Source organism: Anser cygnoides, chromosome 22, assembly GCF_040182565.1.
Source record: "Anser cygnoides isolate HZ-2024a breed goose chromosome 22, Taihu_goose_T2T_genome, whole genome shotgun sequence".
NCBI classification, from domain to species: Eukaryota; Metazoa; Chordata; class Aves; order Anseriformes; family Anatidae; genus Anser; species Anser cygnoides.
In genome coordinates, this window is record NC_089894.1 from 3170304 (window position 1) to 3190743 (window position 20440).

At 46.5% G+C, this 20440-nt stretch overlaps 1 protein-coding gene across 1 annotated transcript; it reads left to right on the forward strand.

Moving 5' to 3' along the window:
* The first annotated feature begins 294 nt into the window (after window positions 1-294).
* On the forward strand, window positions 295-20283 carry PSMD11 (proteasome 26S subunit, non-ATPase 11). The gene is made up of 14 exons (XM_066981521.1): window positions 295-453; window positions 2265-2366; window positions 7569-7693; window positions 10623-10694; window positions 11074-11131; window positions 13027-13221; window positions 13871-14015; window positions 14277-14337; window positions 15937-15999; window positions 16855-16980; window positions 17563-17598; window positions 18718-18769; window positions 19752-19894; window positions 20025-20283. The coding sequence occupies exons 1-13, from the start codon at window positions 363-365 to the stop codon at window positions 19892-19894; spliced, it is 1269 nt and encodes a 422-aa protein (XP_066837622.1). The 5' UTR covers window positions 295-362; the 3' UTR covers window positions 20025-20283.
* Window positions 20284-20440: the final 157 nt, after the last annotated feature.

The following is a 20440-nucleotide window of genomic DNA, read 5'->3' on the forward strand; positions in this document are numbered from 1 at the left end:
AACCCCTGAACCTCTGAGCCCCTGAACCTTGAACCCCTGAGCCCCTGAGCCTCTGAACCCCTGAGCCCTGAACCTTGAACCCCTGAGCCCCTGAGCCTCTGAACCCTTGAACCTCTGAGCCCTGAACCCCTGAACCTCTGGGCCCCTGAGCCCTGGAGCCTCTAAGCCTCTGAACCTTGAACCCCTGAGCCCCCGAGCCGCTGGGCCTCCAGCCCCCCCCGCCCCAGCCCCCCCCGCACCCCCTCCCTCCCAGGACTACACCTCCCATCATGCCACGGGGCGGGAAAGGAGGCGGGGGGAGGCGTGCCCGCGGGGCGGCCGCTTCCGGGCCCGGCGGCGAGGCGCAGTGAGGGAGCCGTAAGATGGCGGCGGCGGCGGTGCTGGAGTTCCAGCGCGCTCAGTCCCTGCTCTCCACCGACCGCGAGGCCTCCATCGGCATCCTGCACTCCATAGGTGAGGCCGCCGCCCGCCGCCGCCTCCTCCCGCCGGCCCCGGCCGCCCTCCGCCGCCCTCCGCCGCCCGCCGCCGCCGCCTGCTGACTCACCGTGCGGCGCCAGGCCCGGCCCCGGCCGCCCCCCGTTGCCCGGAGCCCCCCCCGGGCCTGGAGGCCCCGGCCCCGGCGGGAGGCGCGGCGGGGGGCGGCCGGCCCCGGGGTGCCACCTGTGGAGCCGGCGGGCGGCAAGGGGCGGCGGGGGGGGGGGGGGGGCCGGCACCCCGGGGCGCTGCTGCCCGCCGGGTGTGGGGTCGGGGTGCGGGGGCCGCGGGGGCCGGGAGCCCCGCCGGGGGCGGCTGTGGCCGTTGGTGCCGGTAGGGCTGCCGGAGCGGCGCTTTTAAAGGCGGAAAGTTTGGGGGAGGCTTCGGCCGTGCGGGGCTGGGGCTGTCAGCCGGCGCGGAGGCAGGTGCTGCCCGCGGGGCCGGGCCGGGCGCGGTGCTGAGCGGGGCTCCGAGCCGGGAGGGCTCGGGGATGCCTGGAGCAGGGGTGCGAGGGAGCGACCCTCCGCTCGCTTAACGTGCGCGCCGCCAAAAAGGTGCCGTGAGCTGCTGTCACCCTCCTGCGCCCGGCGAGTAAATGGCTCCTAGCGCCCGTGTTAGACCTTGGCGTTCGGAGCGCTCCGCGGCCTCTGAAAGTTGCTCGTCCCTCTCGGTGCTTCTCTGGTTAATTAGTAGGGGGTGCGCTCAGGGCTGTCGGCGTGCCTGCAACTTTCCGTCCGGTCCGGCGCAGCGGGAAGAGCTCGTGGTGCCCGTGGCTGGGAGTCGGAGCTGTCCAGAGAGCGCTGCCTCGAGACGTCCCTGCTTGAGAGACATTTCTTTGCTTTTGGTGCTGCACGTACTGAGTTCCGGGCACGGAAAGCCGTGGTCCCTGCTGGGGCAGCGCAGAGGATTTCAATTCCCTCTGTAGTGCTAGGTGACAGCCGTGTGGCAGCAAAGACTTTAGCTTTATTTGTTCATGTAGAAGCTGAGCTCGTTCACCTGCGCAGGTGATGCTGGAGGTGAACATTTATGCGGCAGCAGACCACAGAGTATGTTGTGAGCGGGGTGTATTGTTTTGCGGATAAATTATACGAAACTGATGTTGTGCAAATAGAGGCTTGGTGTTGCTGTATCACAGCTGACCCTTTTGTGTACCTCAGAGCCGCAGTTACTCAAGCTGGCACCCAGCGTCGTTCGGTTTATCAGGGTTTCGTGTGGGAGAGAATATTGACTCTTGCAGTGGGTGGTAAAAGCAGCGATGGTAGCACCTCCCTGCTACTGAGCAAAGAGGGCAAACGCACTCTGTGGATCCAGAGTTGTTGTTGTGCTGTGTTTCGAGGAAGGGATCCTCACAACTTGATGCATGAAGCGGCAGCATCGTAAATCCTGATACCGGAATACCCCGTTGGAAATCCTGTTAAATTTCTTCTATTTGGTTTTGTGGCTTCAGTGGGAAGAGGGTCTGTTGTGTGGTGGTGTTCTTTTGAAATGAAACTTCAACAGCTGGACGAGCTTAGTGGGACTACTTCAAAACTTAGACAACATTCACATTGGAGAAAGCAGTCGTGTCTATCAGCTGGACTAAAGTCTTGGTGAAGTATAGATCAACTGCTGGTTGTAAGCGCTGCATGTAAGCTTTCCACGTAATCTGCTTTCCAGATCTGGTATCCCAAGCTGAATTTGCTGTTGCCTGTTACAACAGTTACTTTCTTGGTGCCTTTCCAAGAGAAGACCGGCAATGATTATCTTCTAACTGAAACGGCATTAAAGGTAACTTTTCTGCTTTTTTCTAGTGAAACGCGATGTCCAGGAAAATGATGAAGAAGCGGTGCAAGTCAAAGAGCAGAGCATCCTGGAACTGGGATCACTGTTGGCCAAGACCGGGCAGGCAGAAGGTGAGCCTGAAATAAGTAACTGAGGTATCGGGTGAGAGGAATGTACGTGGAAATGAACGCAGTCCACGCAGGTAACGGGACAGAAGTAAAAGCAGATTTAGGCAGGAGATGTTACGTCTGGTGAGAGGACAGAAACTTAAAAAAAAATAAGTAGATAAACAGCATAAAATATTAATCTCATGCTTCAAGGCCCAGTGTTCTGAAAGATTGCTGATGCATTGGAAAGTTTAGTTCATGACCTTTTGGCATGAGGCCGCTTTAGTATAAGTAGCTAAAGTTTTGTTCAGTTGTCATGTATGCAGCGAGACGTTTCTCTGGATTTGTTTTTAAACATCTCAGAGCCTTGTTTCGAATTGGAAATATTGTCCAAAAACCTCCTTTCTCACCAGCAGCTTCTTTCTCAATTGATTTATCTGCTGAAACATTACATCAGAAAATGCTTGGCCAGCTCCGCACAAGAGCAAGACTTGACAGTCCTCCTATTGTGACCGCGTGAAAGGACAGAAGTGGAGAAAAGTTCTCTGTTCGGTGACTTTTGAGTAGGACCTCTTCGTGTCTTCTGTGTCCTGGAAAGCTTATGGCGGTGTCTGTGCTACTTGGCACTCAGCAGTTTTATTTTGTTTCTTTTGCTGAGGAATGGTCTTGCCTTTCTGGAGCACCTTTCACCTCAAGTGTTTTAGGAGCTGATACGCCACATCCGTACAAAGAGCGTTCTGTCTACAGCAGACAGTTGGCCATGGTATGGCCCTGTGCTGTTCTAAGTATGCCTGACAATAAATCAGAACGTGAAGTGAAGCGTGCGTGCCTTTAACAAACTGAAACTGGATGGGGAAAACAGGCCAGCAGAACCTTTAACCAAACTGAAATTCAGCTGGGACGCCAAACCTAGTGTTGGAGCGGTTCACAGAAAGCAGTGTAAGGTCTTGGATAACAGCTGGTCAAAGACTGCAGCTTTGTGTTTATTCTGAAACTCACGCTGTGTGTCCTACTCTCCAGTCTTTGTAAACGTATATTTTGACTTGGTCATTTAGCTGATCAACCCACGTCTGCATGTGTTGGAGCGTTCTGGACACTGATCCCTGGGTGATCTGCAATTGAACAGCGCTTGGGACAAAGTAGATGACTTGTGCTTAGAGCTGGAAGCAAAGGTGCTGTGTGTCTCACCTGGCTGTAGATGTCCACGTCCGATTTCCTAGTGTGGGCTGCCTTTATAGTCAGTGGAGGAGAGAGAGGCTGTTCCAGCACACGATTCATCTCATCCTGCAGTAAGAATTTAGAACAGGAGAAATGCTGTAGAAGTGCCCGTTCCTCTCACTGAATAGTACAGGACCTCAGGTCGCTCAGCTCGGGTGCAGGTGTCCGTGCTGTACAGGAGTCCTGTGCACTCTGATGTTTGCTTCTGTAAAGGTAACGAGGCACGGCTTTGCTCCTGCTCCAAGGGAGATGTGTATTCTTGGGCTAAAAAGGGAGGAAATCACCAGAAGAGTGTCTCCAGGTAAATGATCTGATGTGCAGATCATTTTGATGTGCAGAGGTTTGCAGAAGCCTGAGAAAAGTTCTTTTAGGTGCCTGATGGCCTCCTTACTGTGGCAGGATTTGGGACGTTTTTGAGTTGAAGCTTGACTCTTACACAAGCATGAAGAACTTCATTCCATCCTCAGGGGATGGATAGCCAAAAGATTTTTAAGGGGAAGGCTAAGCGATTGAAAATGACAATGTTAATTTATCAAAACCATTTTTTTTCAGAAGGAAATGGAGTTGGCAGCATTAAGAAGCCAGTTGTGTATACGTAGATCAGCGTGAGATCACCACGTTGTGCTTTCTGGAGCTTTGTGGTGAAGCTGAGGGACAAAGAAAGGAGGTGGCGCAACAGCGTAGAAGTGTGCTAGACCTGTGGGAAAGACACTGGCACCTTCCCTTCCTGTCTGCTTCCTGGGTTGTAGTGTGCTGGTAGGAGAGACAGGCAGGCTGGGTCAGCAACACCTTCCCCAGGTACAACTGTTCACAAGGATGCTGGCGACAGGCAGGCTCAGATCTTGATGCTGAGCAGGAGTGAATCTGGTGCTGCGTAGCCTAAAGAGGACATTTGTGAGAATGCAGTTTCTGGCACGAATAAAATAGATCTCGCTGTGAATCTCGCTGCCTACGTTTTAGTTTTAGCTGGTGGGATTTCTTTGGTGGGTTCTAGGTATAGCTCGGTGGCTACTTCCAAGTGATAACCAGGAGCTGGACTCGACGATCCTTATGGGTCCCTTCCAACTCGTGATATTCTTTGATTCTATGAACTTCCAGAGGTGAAAGGCTCTGGGAGTTGCAGCCTGTGGAAAAAAATCAGCAGTTTGGTTGGTAGGGTTTGGAAATTGTAACTGCCCTGCCACTGTCTGGCTGAGAGCGTAAAGCAAATCTGTAGTTTTTAGAGGACTAATCTCTGGTGAACTACGGCCTTTGTGTTGTTTTTTTAAAAAAACAACAAATTACCGCCTTTGTCTGCTTGATAGAGATCGAGGATTCAACTGAAGGATTAATCGCTTCTTTTAAACAGGTCCAGATTTTATAGCATTGCTTAAAACTGTGGGACTGGAATAACTCTCAGATCAGGAATTGAGGTGCATGGCATGTTAGCTTTGTGGAAGGCTGAAAATCAGAATTCATTTTCCAGGGCTGCTGCTCATCAATTCTCTAGAGCTGTCAATCACACCCCTTTAACCAACCATTGCGTTCATTTAAAAAAGAAAAATCCTAAAAATAGTTGACAGTTGCATTGTTGGGGAAGAGAAGTTTCTGTGGGAACTTTCAGCTTGCATGCCTGAATGGGGTCTGCAAAATGTATGGATTTCCTAGCTGTTGGCTTAGAATCTGTTGTCTAGTGAATTCCCGAGCAGCTGTTGAGCGAGTCAATAGGAAGGTAAGTACTGCAGTATATTTCCTGTGGTTTTCCCTTCTTTTCTTCTGAAGTTCCTTTCCTTTGCCGAAGTGCGTTCAGCACTAAAACGAGCGTAATCCCATCGGTCCTGAGACGCTGGCGTGGGGCAGCGGTGCGCAGTGTGGGGAGCGGTGCCTCGCCGTAGCTGAGAGTCGATGGACCTCGAAGGGAGCCTGGCTGCCGTGATGGGGAAGACTGAAAAGTTCTTAGTTAGGGAGCTAGCGGATAAGGATGCAGTGCTGTGACCGGTTCAGCGCTGTGTTTTCCAGTGCTCGTGGTAGTTGCGCTGGGGAAGAGCACGGGAACCTGCTCCTAGGCAACTCCAGCTCTGGCGCTGCTCCTCTCCCAAGCCCAGCGGGCTGATCGGGAGCACACCTCTCAGCTCCCAGCAAGAGGAGGGACGTTTGGGAGCAGCTCTGTGCCAAAGCGATGTATTTAGTGTGCTGTGACGTTGGAAGCTGCTGCCTGTTGCTGTCGTGGCAGTTCGTTCACTGTTACATGAAGCAGTTGGTGAAGAATGTTTAACTTTTCTTTGACTTAAAATGATTAGGGTTTACACGCGTGAGTGGTATTGCAGGTTGAATGGCTCGTGGTGTAACGTGTGTCCTCAGGATGAAGTGGGGTGGTTAAAATTACAGCCTGTCATGGGGCAGTAGGTAGAGTGTTCCTTGTTGAGTAAAAGCCGAGTGCTGATTAAAACTGTCCGTCAGTGGGACTTCATCTTACCGAAGTAGCAGCACCTTGGTTCTAGAAAAACCTGCCCATTCGTTTTTAAACATAAAGTAAAGAATTTTTATGAAATCTTAGACGTGGCAGTCAGTGTCTTTTTTTGTTTGCTTGTTCTACAAAATGTGATTCATTATAGAAAGGGTCATGATTTCTTACGCTGCTGTTTGGAAAATAAGGCTCATGTGAGAATAGAGAATTATAAGTTTCATTTGTTTTAAAACTGCACTTCCAGGTATGTAAAAACATCAGTACATCCCCATGAGCAACTGGGATGGAACACCGAGTTCCGTCTCTTAACAGGGTAAGAAATGCAATTTTATTAGGTTTGATTAAACTTTTAAATAGTTTGGAAAAATAAAAATTAAAAAAACATTACCGAGATGTTCTTATAGCCTAATTCTTTTGCATTAATGCTAAATGAAATATGAACACCTTATTGTCAGCCATTTTTATTAGAATCTTTCAAAACTGAAATTCTGTTGATGCTCCTCCAATGGCCTAGTTGAAGTAAAATTATGCTAGTCTAGTTTTGATTCTGATACCAGTTTTGTATAGGGTATATTGAGGGTTTCTGATACATTTATTACAAGTTTTGTTTATTTTTTTTACTATGAAATCTCGTAAAGAATCAGTCTTGACGTCTGGGTGAGACTTGAAATTAGAGGCTGTGATTCCAGCATGCAGCCCCACGACTTCGTGAGTCAGCACTGAACCATGCACTGGCATGGTGCTGCGCTGCTGCAAGTGTCATCTTCCGTGTAAATAGTCATCAGTCTGACCTGTCACGACGGGCCGCGTGGTGTTTATCACAGGAGGAGACTTCCAGCTTGTGCTGTGCAATTCCGACACGTAACTCCCTTCTGCTTCCCGGAGCGCTGGGTCCTGAAACTGCTGTGACACTGACTGCCCCTTCCCTTTATGCTCTAGGAATGATGTTTTTAGTGTATTTCACCATAACGAAAGACTTTTCCTTTCTTAGCTTGAGATTAGCTCTATAACTGTATGCTGGACTGGAGACTAGGAGAACAGAAAGCTAGTTAAGCCAGCTGAGATCTAATTAGGTAATGTGGGTAGTCAAAGTGTTAACTGTCCTTTTTTCAGCAGTGGAGTGTATCTGACTTGCTAGGGTTCTCTAAGTATGGCAGAGGAAAACTTCAAACTGTGAGTCAATAAAAACATACTTAAACTATAAACTCCATTGCCCATTTTATAGAAAAATCTCAAAGCATTTAACAGGCGCTTACATTTTTAAAACGTGCCTGAGGCACCTACAAATGGTGTTATAATTGGGCGAACTGAAGTAACGGGAAACGTATGCTGTGTGGGTAAGACCAGAACCCAGCGGTCACCCTTGCCAGTCCCCTTGTTTACTGCGGGGCATTCCTTCAGGTGACGTTTATCACTCTTTTCCTGTAAGTGATGTTGAGAGACTGCTATAAAGTGCTTGGTATAATAAATACTGCCGTGTATAGGCATGTCAAGTATTCCAACTGCAGTGTAACTTCTGGCTGTGTGGTTGTATTTCATGACTTGGTTTTTCCTGTTTGCAGAGCTGGGAGGACTTCTGAAGTATGTCCGACCCTTCTTGAACTCCATCAGCAAAGCAAAAGCAGCCCGCTTAGTCCGATCCCTGCTCGATTTGTTCCTTGATATGGAGGCAGCAACGGGACAGGAGGTGAGATTTAAATTTCAGCAATAATCTGTTCCTCAAAAGCCTTCAGCATCATTACCTGACCTACTTTATTTCACACTGAAGAATTATTCATGTCAGGAAACCTTCATTTAATGCATTTGGATATATTCTATTAATAAAACATTAGATAATTCAGTTCACTTATAACCATGCTTGTGTGCAAGCCTTGTCTTGGTGGGGTCTAACTCTCACCCTGAGAATTTTTCAAAAATTTGTGTAGTTTGAAATTAGGTTTACACCTAATAAAGCATTAGTAATATTCTGTAATGGGATTAGTGTTTGGGCTGTGAGAGGTGAGATGTGCTGTACATGTCCCAGGGAGCTCAGTCTAGTGGAAAACTGGGGCAGTGTGTGATGGCACGGAGCTAGAGAAGGGAGTGTTCAAGGTCTGTTCATGAGTAGGTGGGATTAGAAGATGGCATTACTTAGCATCTTTCAGCTGGAGCCATGAAGTTGCAATGTATGGGGACACAGCGTGGTGGTTGTTTCATTCTACAGAGAGCTTCTGAGGCGTAGGAGTTACTCCTGAAGTGGGAGTGGAAAGCCTTTTGGAGCGACCAAGCGTAAACTACTTCCAGTGAAGGAACTTTTCCACTAGGAAACCCGTGGAGTGTAAGATAGGCCACAGTTAGGATTTACTTCATTCCCTGTAGGTCCCTGGAATTTGTTTTTTTTCTGTTGTCCAGTTGACTTGTTGGTTAGAGGGAATGGGAGAAGGACAGGAGCAACGTGTAAATGAGGAGGAGCCACTTACAGGTGCTGTTAACCTGCAGTACTGTAGGGCTGTACCGTGGCTGACCCACCAGAGCAGGTAGACGGAAAGGGAGCTAGAAAGGAGGTAAGCAGTGTGTTAAGGACACAGCCCACGTACCACTGTGCACGCAGCGACTGACGGGTTACAGTCTTGAAGAGGATCTGCCGCGTTACGAGGCAGATGGCATTCTTCTAACCATGTCACAGAAGTATCATCCTGGAGTTCAGGTAACACAGCAAATGTTCTTCATAAGCTGCTCAGTTCTTGTGGCTTGTGTGTACTGTAAACAGTGCCTGACAGAATCTTTGCCTCTCTTCTTTAACAGAAAAGGTTAAGGGGGAGCAGTGTAGGATGTGCAGGTAAGGAGAGAACCCCTTAACAGGTTGGGGAAAAATGAGTGGCTTCAGACTTTTTTCTGAAGGTAACTTGAGGTAAATATTTGAATGCAGTCCCAAAAGGTGGCATATTATGGGAGGAGAAGAACTTGGAGTAATAAAGATGGAGACAGTTAGCCAAAACAGTCCCTTTCACACACATTCTGAAGCCAAACCCAAAACCTTAAGGAATTGTAACACCGAACCTGTGAGGTTCTTGTTGTGGTATTCCTGAATACGTTTAATACCTCAGAAATGTTCGGAGGGATATTTGCTTCCCCAGTGTAAAGCATATTAAGAAGACTCCCAACTCCCAAGAGTCCAGTAAAGCAGTGAAATTAGAGACTTCTACTCCTAATGCTCAAGCAATCACTGTGCAATAAATTGCAATTTCATAATGGCTTTTCATAAGCTGTCCTCATTTAATAAGAAGTGACAAGGAGCTGACAAGTCCTGCAGTGTAGTACAGCTACAGAGCTGCTCCAGAAAGAACTGTGATCCAGAGGCTTTGGAAAAAGGCATTTCTGAACCTGGCACTGCAATATTAATTATTATGTATAACGGCCCAGTAGTACATTGGCACCCTCTTCTAGTTAGGGCAGAAAGAAACTGCTTTATGCATGGCAGGAATCTCATCAATCTTAAAAAAGAAGAAGCCAGTAGGTTGCTTTACTCTGCTTTGAAGCAATAGATAAAACATCCAGTGTCACTTACTGACTGATTCCTGGCACCTAACTTGTTTGTAAACAGTGGAGCCCAGGCATCTCTGCTGCTTTATACTACTGAAGGACACCCATGGTCTGACGTATTTAAGCCCTAAAACACATACACTTCATTTTCCTCTTTATTTGTAGAGCAATTGAAAATGCAGTTCTCTTTGTTGCCAAATGAAATAGTGCAAAACAGGACTGGAAAAGACCTCGAAGCCTTTTAGGCCATCCCTTGCCTAAGGCAGAATCAGTTCTCACGTACCCAGATGTTGTTTCGAACAAACCCCCCAGACGTTTAAGAAATCCCTCCTAGGATTTCAGCAGCAATTCTAACTGGTGGAACTTGGGAAGCCAAATCTTTATTTTCATATTCCAGTGTAGGAGGGTTGTCCCTGGTGGTCAGAAAAAATTACTGGAAGCGAAATGCATTAGAAAAGCCATGAAAGAAGGTGGTCTGCTGTGTGTTTGTTTGTTACAATTAAAGCTTAGACTAAACCTTAGTTTGCCTTCTGAATTTTACTTTCTCTTGCAGTACTGCTGTAAGTTATATAATACAGTGAACAGAGTTGCAAGGTGCAGGAAGTTAGTCTAGCAAGTAGAATACGAAAATATTTAAAGTAAACTCTAGCCATTCTACCTCATTTTGTGTAACATTTCTGGCAGCTTAAATTCTGCTGTTAACACGATGCAGCCTGAGGCTAAAGAATATTTTGTGTGGTTACCAGCGAGTACTTGTTTAATAGAGGTGCTTAGCATTGTGCTACTGAGCTGCAGTTCTCGTCAAACTACACCTTACCTGGGTAATACTGAAGGCGTGGTTCATCGAGACACTTGGGGTAGGCATTAGTGATGAAGGCTGTTATCTAATCTCCAGGTTCATTTTAAAATAAAGCTATTTTGAGATTTAGCAATGCTGCTCTTGAGACTGGAATGACTTACTCCCTTAACCTACGTTGTGGAGATTTAGGCTGCGTTGTATTTCTGTGTTGCTTTGTAGGAAATGATTGAGCCATACTGCTGTTTTAAAGAGGGGCAGCAGAAGGCTTGACAAATTTCTTTCTGCTCCCTTTAAGGTTGACCTGTGTTTAGAGTGTATTGAATGGGCCAAATCAGAGAAGAGGACTTTCCTACGCCAGGCTCTGGAGGTATGTTACATTGTGCATCCCAAACGTGTGTAATAGCATTTTCCCTCTTTTTCCCTCTATCAGATTTAATAACAGTAAAAGTAGAGAAATTCTAGCGTGTTGTCCAGATCTTTGTATGTGCAGTAGAAGGCCAATAGTGATTATACTGAATGCTAGTGACTCATCTCAGTATTCAAGTAGACAGGATTTTACCCACCGTATTTAGTTCTAGCCAGTTGTCCAGATGGTAGATCTTGCAGAATTGGATCATGTGATGTAATGAATACAAACTAAGCTAGTGAATTTTGTGCAGATAAGAATATAAAACTTAATTTTACCAAATAAACCTGTACTACCTTTCTCTGGCTTTCCTCACAGCAGTTCCTTTTCTGTTCTCCAGGCGAGGCTGGTCTCTCTGTACTTCGATACCAAGAGGTACCAAGAAGCACTGCAGCTAGGTGAGTTTCCCACTAGGTGGCAGTGGTAGTTCTCTGCTTTGAAATTAGTCTAGAGGCTGTCAAGGGAAAGGACCAATTACGTCATGTTCTTTGATAAGTTTTGTAGGACTCAGACGTTAATTTCCTCAGTGCTGTACCAGGTCTGCCATTTTTCACTATAGTGTGGCAGTAAAAGCTTCAAGACACCTCTTCATTGACATCATGTGTTCATTTCAAATAATTCTGGAAGCAAAGGGGAATTGTATCCAGTTGAAGCCATCAGGTTTGTCTCCTGCTGTAACATACGTAGTATAGTGCTGTGGTCAGAAAGCAGCTTTCTTTGGCTCACTCAAAAGCTGCCTCAATAAAAATAGTAGTAATGCCAGGAAATGGCAAACCTCTGAGGATGCAATTAGACAAGTTCTTGTGAAGCAGTGTAAAGGCTTTAAGAATTTGCTTCTACACCACCTGAGATATGGTAATTAACCATGTGAACTCTCCTGCTCTGCTGCAAAGCAGAGTAAAGCAGGTCATCTTACACAGCCCAACTCCCTTTGGTGCTTTACAAATGCTCATTTTGCAAATGACTGCAGTGATGTGAGAAGAGGTTTAAGCTGGCTAAAGGGTATTTGTACAGAGCGCTCTACCAGCTCAGTGTGCGGGTATGAGCAGGGATGAGAGATGACTGCACTGACATGAACAGAAGTGCTCACCTGGGCAGCTGTGATGTTTCATCAGGGACCCATAAGTTCTTAAACAGCGTGGCAGCAAGAGCATGTGTCATGTCCAGAGTCACCCGGGTGGCTTGTATCCGATCAGAATATAAAGCTATCTTAAGTGCTCTGATACATGGAATTCAATATCAAGTTAGAATTAGTTTGCATGTGGATGTGTAATGACCTCAGGTTTAAGCTCATCAGAGTTCACACGCCAAAGCTATGCTTAATTAACTTAATCACTTGAGTGATGGTGGTACAGCTTAGGGAGTTGAGAAGGCCTTTATGTATAGGGCATCCTCTCTGAACACTCCACCAAGATAGCAGTGTTTTGGGCTAGCATTTCTTTGTGGCTGGCCAAGAAGACATGATTATGTCTGCAGCGGAGCGGAGTAGACGCAATAAAGAGCCCCTACATCGTGTTTCTAGAGAGACACTGTTCTTTTCCACCTCGCCGTATGTTTAAGCAATGTTTTTCAGCTTCTAAGTGCAGCAAATGAGGATAAAATTCTTGTCTCTGCTTGCCCTAAGTTGGCTGTTTGGCTTGTAGGGGGAGAAGAAAGGGGGAAAATTTCCTCTAAGGTTAGCTCTTGCTGTCCTCACAAGGCTTTAATGTGACAGTTTATCTAGGTGTTTCTTAGGCTACCCACTCCTACCTCCTTAATTTGATCTGTAGCTGTCTTGTGCTTAAAACATTCCTTCCTCATCCCGTATTCTTAGGATTTGCTTGAAAGTCCCCAGCTCTCACCCTAGGGGAATGATGCAGGAACGGGCAGTACTTCTGGTTTGATTGGAGCTCTGAATGTGAGTGGTAAATCGTACTGTCATCTGGGGAAGGTGTAACAGAGTGACAATTTGAACTGCACAACACGTCCTTGACTTTCTGTTGAGTGTCTGCTGCTGGTGATGAGGTGGCAGAGGCACCCTGTCCACATGCCCAGCTATTCTCACTGCCCTCTTCTACCTCTAGCACAGAACTGGTTCATTCTTCTCCAACACTGGATTGATGCTCAACTGCTATTATTTCCTTTCCTTTGTTTCTTCTTGGAAGAACAGGTTGTGTAAGCCTAACCTCCCTTCCTCAACGCCAGTACTGCCTATGGGGGAAGAAGGGTGTCATCTGGAGGGAGCTGGTTTGTGTAGTCACTGGTAGCAGATGTGAAGCAGCTTACAAAGGTTCTTGTTCTTCCCCACTGCTAGGCTCCCAGCTTCTTCGGGAATTGAAAAAGATGGACGACAAGGCATTGCTGGTAGAAGTGCAGCTGTTAGAAAGCAAGACTTACCATGCCCTGAGCAATCTGCCAAAAGCAAGAGCAGCTTTAACCTCTGCACGGACTACAGCCAACGCAATCTACTGTCCACCTAAACTGCAAGCAGCGTTAGACATGCAGTCAGGTAAAGCCCTTCAGGAGAAGGGGAGAGTCTGGGACTTGTCACGGTGCATCAGTTGACTGATACTTGCTCTCTCCTGAGTGAATCATAGAATGGGACCTCAAGATACTCAGTAGTCTGCCCAGCTGCCTCAAGGCAGGATTAGCTATAATTACATTGTTCCTGACATATGTTTATTCGTCCTGTTCTTGAAAGCTTCCAGTGGTGGAGGGTCCATAAACTCATTAGGCAGTACAGCATCACACCTTGTTAATGTAAGTGTAACATTGTTCCTGGTCACATTTGCAGGCACTTACCTGAAGTGCCCCAGACTTGTCTGTTGTAACTAAAACTCCTTTGTCTGTCAACAATGTCTAGAAAATCAGATAAACAATGGGGGCAAATGAAAGTTCCAAAGGGAAACAATAAGGGGGTGTTGACCATATTTAGCTACATCCACAACTTTGGTGGTGGTTCTTTATGAGTTTGCTACTCACTGTCCTCAAGAGAGGACATGGATGTTCCTACAGAAATGAGGTAAATGGCAGCACAGAAGAGAAGGCTTCCTTTTACTGAAGTGCCAGATGAAGCACTGGGCAAGCAAATCATTCTGTCTTCGTCCAGTTACATTTAGAATTAACTCTGATGCTTGCCTGTTTGTTCCTCTCAACAGGTATTATCCACGCAGCAGAAGAGAAGGACTGGAAAACAGCCTATTCATATTTTTATGAGGCGTTTGAGGGATATGATTCAATTGACAACCCAAAAGCCATCACCGCCCTGAAATACATGTTGCTGTGCAAAATTATGCTTAACATGTACGTGGCAAATGGTTCTGCAAAGAATGCTTCCTACATTTAAATGGGAAAGGCTTTTTGTATATAAGACTACAGTAATGAAAGAACTAAATCAGACAGACTCGGCCGTTTGTCTTTGTTTATAAACTATTCACTGGTTCTGATATAACATTATTTGAACTTTAGTAATTTGTTATGAATTGGGAAACTTTGAGGCACATGGAAACTTAAGCTGGCCATGTTGTTGAACAGATACTCTCTTCCCTTCCTTCCCCTCTCTAGCCCAGAAGATGTGCAGGCATTAGTGAGTGGAAAGCTTGCTCTGCGGTATGCGGGAAGACAGGTAGAGAAACTTAATCCTTTCTATCTTCCTATTGTCTCTGAGAATATTGTGTTACTGTGTCAGATCTTTTCATACCAAAATATCCTACGCTTCTGAGTATCCTGAACAAGATCCAGAACTGATTAAATTACCATAAATCAATTGACTTCAAAGGGAACACAGTGATTTTTTCACCACCTGAAAATCTGACCCTCTCACTTCATTTTCTCTGTTTTTCTCCTCCCTGTTTTCTTCATGAAGTTCTAAATGCCTGGTGGTGTACGGTACTCATCTGAACCCTCATCAGCTGCTGCAGCCATGAATCTGATGTATTTAAATACGAGCTGTTCATTGTTTTTACTTGTGTTGTAGCAAGTCCTAAAAATCCATTCATAGCAGTGAGGCTGAGCAGCTTGAGACCTAGATGACTGTAAGGTGGAAGGCAGGCAGCTGGGGAGTTGTTAAATCAACTGTTTATTCTAACGTTAACTTGCCAGCCTGTGAATGCCACCCCCGTATTAAATCCAGGGATGCTTATGTTAAGCACAGGGCCAAGAGCCAGGCGTGCCAGGGTCTGAGCCAAGCTTACGTACTGATGCCCTCAGTGGCTTTGGTCTGCCAGCTATTTGCTTTGACACAGGAGCTAATACCCACCTACCTCACAAAGGATTGGGGAAGCTATTTAGTAGAGGAGGATGAGGTCAGTGAGCATAGGTGCATAGAAAAGAGTCGGAAGTAGGGATATCCCTGTGTTATCCCTGCTGGATCACAAAGGGCAGCTGTGGCCCTGCTTCATCCTCTTCCCCCTGGTGACAGCTGAGTTGGAGGCTTCTTTTCAGAGCGCCGAGGGCTCTTCCTCTCCATGGAGGAAATTTCAGCTGTTCCCTGCACCGTCCTCCTGAGACAACAGTGACCACAAGTTTGTGCAGCAGCTGTGGAAGCTGAGCTTAGGGAGCAGAGGGAAAGTGGACAGACAGCCTTGGGGGCAATTCACTGGGAGAGATGATAACAGAAGCGTGGGCCTCATGTACCGTAGCCACTGGGCTGACCTGTTTCTAGTGCGCTTGTGTCTCTCACCACTTGGAAGCTATTGTTCCAGTGGGGTTACTATTCTATTTAATATCAGTATGGTAGTTTGGTTGTGGCCGAGTCTTTTGCTTTGTTTCTGCAAGTGCTGGGTAGACAAGAAACGGTTTTCCAATGCTGTTGGTGATAGGGTGTTGGTAGCAGAGGCAGTGCTGAAGGGGAGAAACAGCTTAAGGGCTGAAAATGGCCCCATTTGTTAAGCAAGTGTGCAGTTTCCTTAACAATTGTATCAACGTTGCTCTCAACCTGCAACCTGATAGGACCTGCAGCTGGTATTCTCAAACCTTGCAAAACTTGAGTTCTTTGCTGCCATGAAGCTGATTTCATGCTGTGTCCTGCAGCTGTTCTGCAAGTTCTCCTTTTTAGCAGCTGTTCTTACTCTTCCTACGTGGAAGTAAAAGTGACATGGCTTTGTAGCAAAAGGAACATTCCCTCTTTGCTTCTTAAGCACGTCCTCGGTATACTGCACAGTTGGCCTAATAGCACTGAGGAGAGTCTGGAAAAATAACCTTCTCTCATTTTCTTTCTTTGCAGACAGAAGCATTAAAATGTGTGGCACAGGCCAGTAAGAACCGATCGCTGGCAGATTTTGAAAAGGTGAGTCAGGAGAAAGAAAATGGGAAATGGCTAGCCAAAGCATTCAGAAGTAACTGAGTGGAAAGTTGTAGGAGCTGCCACATCCCGCAGCAGGAAGCTGTAACAACAAATGTTTGTAGAAGGCAAATACTTCAGGCAAATATTTTAGGCTAGACATCAGGGAGAGGTTCTTCACTGAGAGGGTGGTTGCACACTGGAACAGGCTCCCCAGTGAAGTAGTCACTGCACCAAGCCTGTCTGAATTTAAGAAGAGATTAGACTGTGCACTTAGTCACGTGGTCTAAACTTTTGGGCAGACCTGTGCGGTGCCAGGAGTTGGACTTGATGATCCTTATGGGTCCCTTCCAACTCGGGATATTCTATGATTCTATGATACTCCGTAATACTCAACTGGTTTATTTTTTGCAGCGTGGGGAGTAGTCGTCTGCTTGAAACTAGATTTTTCTGGTTTTGAAGAGCCAACTCAGAACCAGTTTCCTGTAGTTCTGGTGCTGTTCACTGGGATGTGTACCTTCCTAAAAGTTTTCCTGGGTGTTCAGCAAGGACATTACAAAGAGAAAGGGGGGGATTCCTGTGCCAGGGAATAATCCTATCATGCTGATTCCTGAGTGTCAACCAGAGATTTTTCTGACTTGCTAAGCTCCAGTGGTGTAAAGATGAAAGATGCTTGCTGCAAGGTGCTTGAAAGACTGTTAGGCTGTGGTGATCTCCTGGCCTTCCAGCTAAATTACAGGATTAGATTAGCCACTGATACTGTGCTGGGCAGGGAGGGGAGGCTATTTTATACTCGGGGGATGTGGAGGACAGGAGGCCTGTCACTACCTGAGTGATCTGTTTCCACTGTGTCTTCTTCAGGCTCTGACAGACTATAAGGTGGAGCTCAGGGACGACCCCATCATAAACACTCATTTGGCTAAACTCTATGATAACTTATTGGAACAGAATCTGATCAGAGTCATCGAACCCTTCTCCCGAGTACAGGTAAATGTTTCCATCAAGCACACCAAAATGCTGGCACTTCTGTCCCCTTCTGTTGGCGTTTAACTGGATGAACGACTTGTTTCCATGCAGAATGCTTTTTACTCATTGCTGCTCAGCACATCCACAGCTCAAGAACTCATCAGGTTCAGCTGAAAGATGATGAGGAAAGGGTTGAGGGGAATTTTGGAAACCATATTCCAGAATCGTTGTACTTTCCACCTATTTCATTTATATGCGGTGAAATGTGGACATGCTTTTACCATTGAAGGGAACAGTGTTTGGCTATTAAGGGCTCTTTCAGAGTGTGCGTAAAGCTGCAGTGATCTTGGAGAAGAAATGAGTTATTTCACGTTTCACAGTGAAGTGGCTCTAGGTGTCTGGCTCATAGCTAGTCAATCTTCAGGTGCAATTAGATATGAAATCTGAAGGACATGAAGCTGCAAAACAGAGAAAAACATTGTAGATTGTAGGCCAGAGCGTTTACAGACCCTTGAACTGTTGTGTAGATAAGCCCCATACCGCAGTGTTGTGTGTCAAAGGTACAGCTAAAGATTTATTTAACTCTATTAATCTCTCTTATAGATTGAACACATATCCAGCCTTATCAAGCTCTCAAAGGTAAGAACATTACTAGAAATCAGTGACATGTCTTAAGAGGGCAAAGGAATTGAGGTCAAATGGCGTTTGCCACCAGGAAATAAACATAGGCTATTAAACCCAACAGGTCAGCTCCATAGCAGTTACCTGCAAATATCGCTCTTGGGGATTTAACTTTAATGTGGACAGTTCCCGTGGGTTTCATTCTGTGTGTTACCATTTACTTTTTATTGGAGACAGATCTTCCTCTGCAGTAGTAACAGCTCATCTCATGATCAGCTCAGTCTTCCCAGTTGAACTGCATTTAATCTTCACGAGCATGCCCAGAGGAATGTGTTTAGACCCTTAAGATGTAGGATCCAGCTAATCAGTGATTGAAATTTCATTAGGGATGCGTATGTCACACTGCCCATTGCAATAACTGCTTTAAAGACAATCCCAGCCAGCTTAAATCTTAGGAAAATCCACTGTAGTCTCCAGCCAGTTGCATCCCAAAGTGCTTTTGTCCTGTAGTATGACTTTTAAGATCAGAGGTCTTAACTGTCGTGAGCTCCAGCCTTCCAGGTTGTTCCATCAGCTGTCTTCCTTTTTCGCCCGTGCAGGTCTTTTCTAGTCTAGCTCTTGGTGTTCAGCGCATGCCTAGTAATGAGAGTAAAAGCTGGACTGCAGCTGGTTCTTAACTACAGCTGTGTGTCCCCTGTCCAAAGAGTGCAAGAGGAAGAGCCGCCTCCTGTGGGGCCATGCCTCGCTCTGAGCAGGAGATTGTCTCAGTACTGAATGGCTTAGCTGAAGCTTGGCCAATACTTGACTAAATATTTGCTGAACCAAGCTAGAATGCCCCTAATGGTAATGCCTGTATGAAGACAGATGCACCGTCTTTAGTGGAACAAAAGGGCAAGACGACTTGGTGCTCTCACCATTAAAAGCTACTGCTTAATTTCCTATGCCACCTAAAGCATATGGCAGTACCAAAGCAGCGTGCAAGGAGAGATCTGTCCTGACATCACGTTCTGTGGTAAAATAGCTGCTTTCAAACAGTGCTTGTATCCTCCTAGGGATGTTGAGTGTGGACTAGTAAAAATCATATTTCTTTATAAAGTTCTGGGAGACTTTTATTATTTTTTTTTGCTTCAATTTCAGGCTGATGTAGAAAGGAAACTGTCACAAATGATCTTGGACAAGAAATTTCATGGTGAGTCTCTGCATCCTTCAGTCCTGACTGCCTTGACACCCATGGCCAGGTCACGTATTAAAGCTTTGGGTAGTCTCCTCTTCATCACCGTGCCTTTGAACTTGGAGTGCTCTGCTCTGCTTCTGACAGCAGGCATGCAGGTTAACAGGCACTGTGGGAAGAGTACATACTGGTGGATTCTCTGTTACTCTGTTGTCATTAAGGTTATTCTATTGCTCCTTTCTTCTGCCTTGATTAATCTTGAGGGTTAATTTCTCACAAATCAGAAACCACACTTTAGTCCTTGCTTCCTGCAGCTGCATCCAGGGACAGTTACGAGATCCACTGGTGGGCTGCGTAGCAAATATGCGCTGTTCTGCCTTGGAGCTTACTGGCATATGTGGTCACCTTTCCCCGCTGATGGTTTGGGTTTGTCTGGGACCACAGGGAGCTGCTTTTCTAATTCACCCTCAGGGAAGAAGCTCTGTTCTTGTTTACATTGTCCCTGGTGTTGATTTAGAAAGCCCTCTTGATCTGGCTGAGCAAGATGAATGGGAACTGGCTAAAAGAGGCACATTGCTTAGAGAGAAGCTCAAAAACGGCAGAACTCAGCTGCAGTGCCCATCTGGCACCTGGAAATAGTTTAATTATAAAATGGCTTCTTTGCCTTGCACCAGTGTCTGTTGTGTTGAGGCATCCTGCAGGGCACAAGGGCCTCGAGGAGGAAGGTAGCAGTCAGGGAGCGTGCAGTCCTGAGCATCTCCTCTGTGTGATTTTGGGCCCTTCTCCGGGCTGTTTCTTTCTGGGTAAGCTACCACTAATGCAGTCTGGGCAAAATCGGTCAGCTAATCTAACACAGCACATCAGCCCCTTCCAGACCTGGTGCAGCTGACTGGATGTCTGTTGGGTAGATCCCTGAATGCCCGTTGTCTGGAAGATGAGATCTGACAAACAACGTGATCCATCGAGCGTTACAGTGGTAACCGCAGCTTTGTGTCCGCAGGCATCCTTGACCAAGGCGAAGGAGTCCTGATCATCTTTGATGAACCCCCAGTAGACAAAACTTATGAAGCTGCCCTCGAGACTATTCAGAATATGAGTAAAGTAGTGGATTCGCTCTACAACAAAGCCAAGAAGCTAACATAGGTGAGTGGGCGCAGGAGCCAGAGGTCGCAGCTGCTCTGGACCTGCCGCTTCTCCTAGGCCAAGGTGCGTTTGTGTCCTCGAGGCTTGTTTTCTTTCCTCCCGATTGACGTGGCTCTGTTTTCTTTTGCAGAGTTGAATTTGCTAGCTGTCATTTGGAGAGTGTGTGTGACAGGAGAGTGAAACCTTTGGGAAAATGTTAGGAGACTTTTTTCTTTGTTCTACTTTTCGCTCGGAAAGTTTTTAAACTTCCTCATCCGGTGCATCTTGTATTCCATACGATGCGTGTTCCAGTTTCCATGTAATCTTTACTGGCCGAACTTTGTATCTGGGGGGGGAATATTGTTTAAACAAAGAGGGTATTCTAAATAAAAGGAAAAAGGCTTACACTACCTAAACATGTGCTTTCCACTTCCTGAGGGATGTCAGAGAGTTAACCAGGGACAAAGTTTTGTTACCGATAGGTGCCCAAAACAGTTTGTTTCATCTCTCCCTCTACTCTGAAACCCGAGACTTACTGACGGTGTATAAGCAGCCAAGTTTATTCCA

Excerpts from the sequence above, each read along its gene's own strand:
- PSMD11 (XM_066981521.1), top strand. The coding sequence starts at position 363 with ATGGCGGCGGCGGCGGTGCTGGAGTTCCAGCGCGCTCAGTCCCTGCTC. Across the intron at positions 7,694-10,622 it reads AGGCAGCAACGGGACAGGAG|GTTGACCTGTGTTTAGAGTG; the intron begins GTGAGATTTAAA and ends GCTCCCTTTAAG. Across the intron at positions 16,000-16,854 it reads CGCTGGCAGATTTTGAAAAG|GCTCTGACAGACTATAAGGT; the intron begins GTGAGTCAGGAG and ends TGTCTTCTTCAG.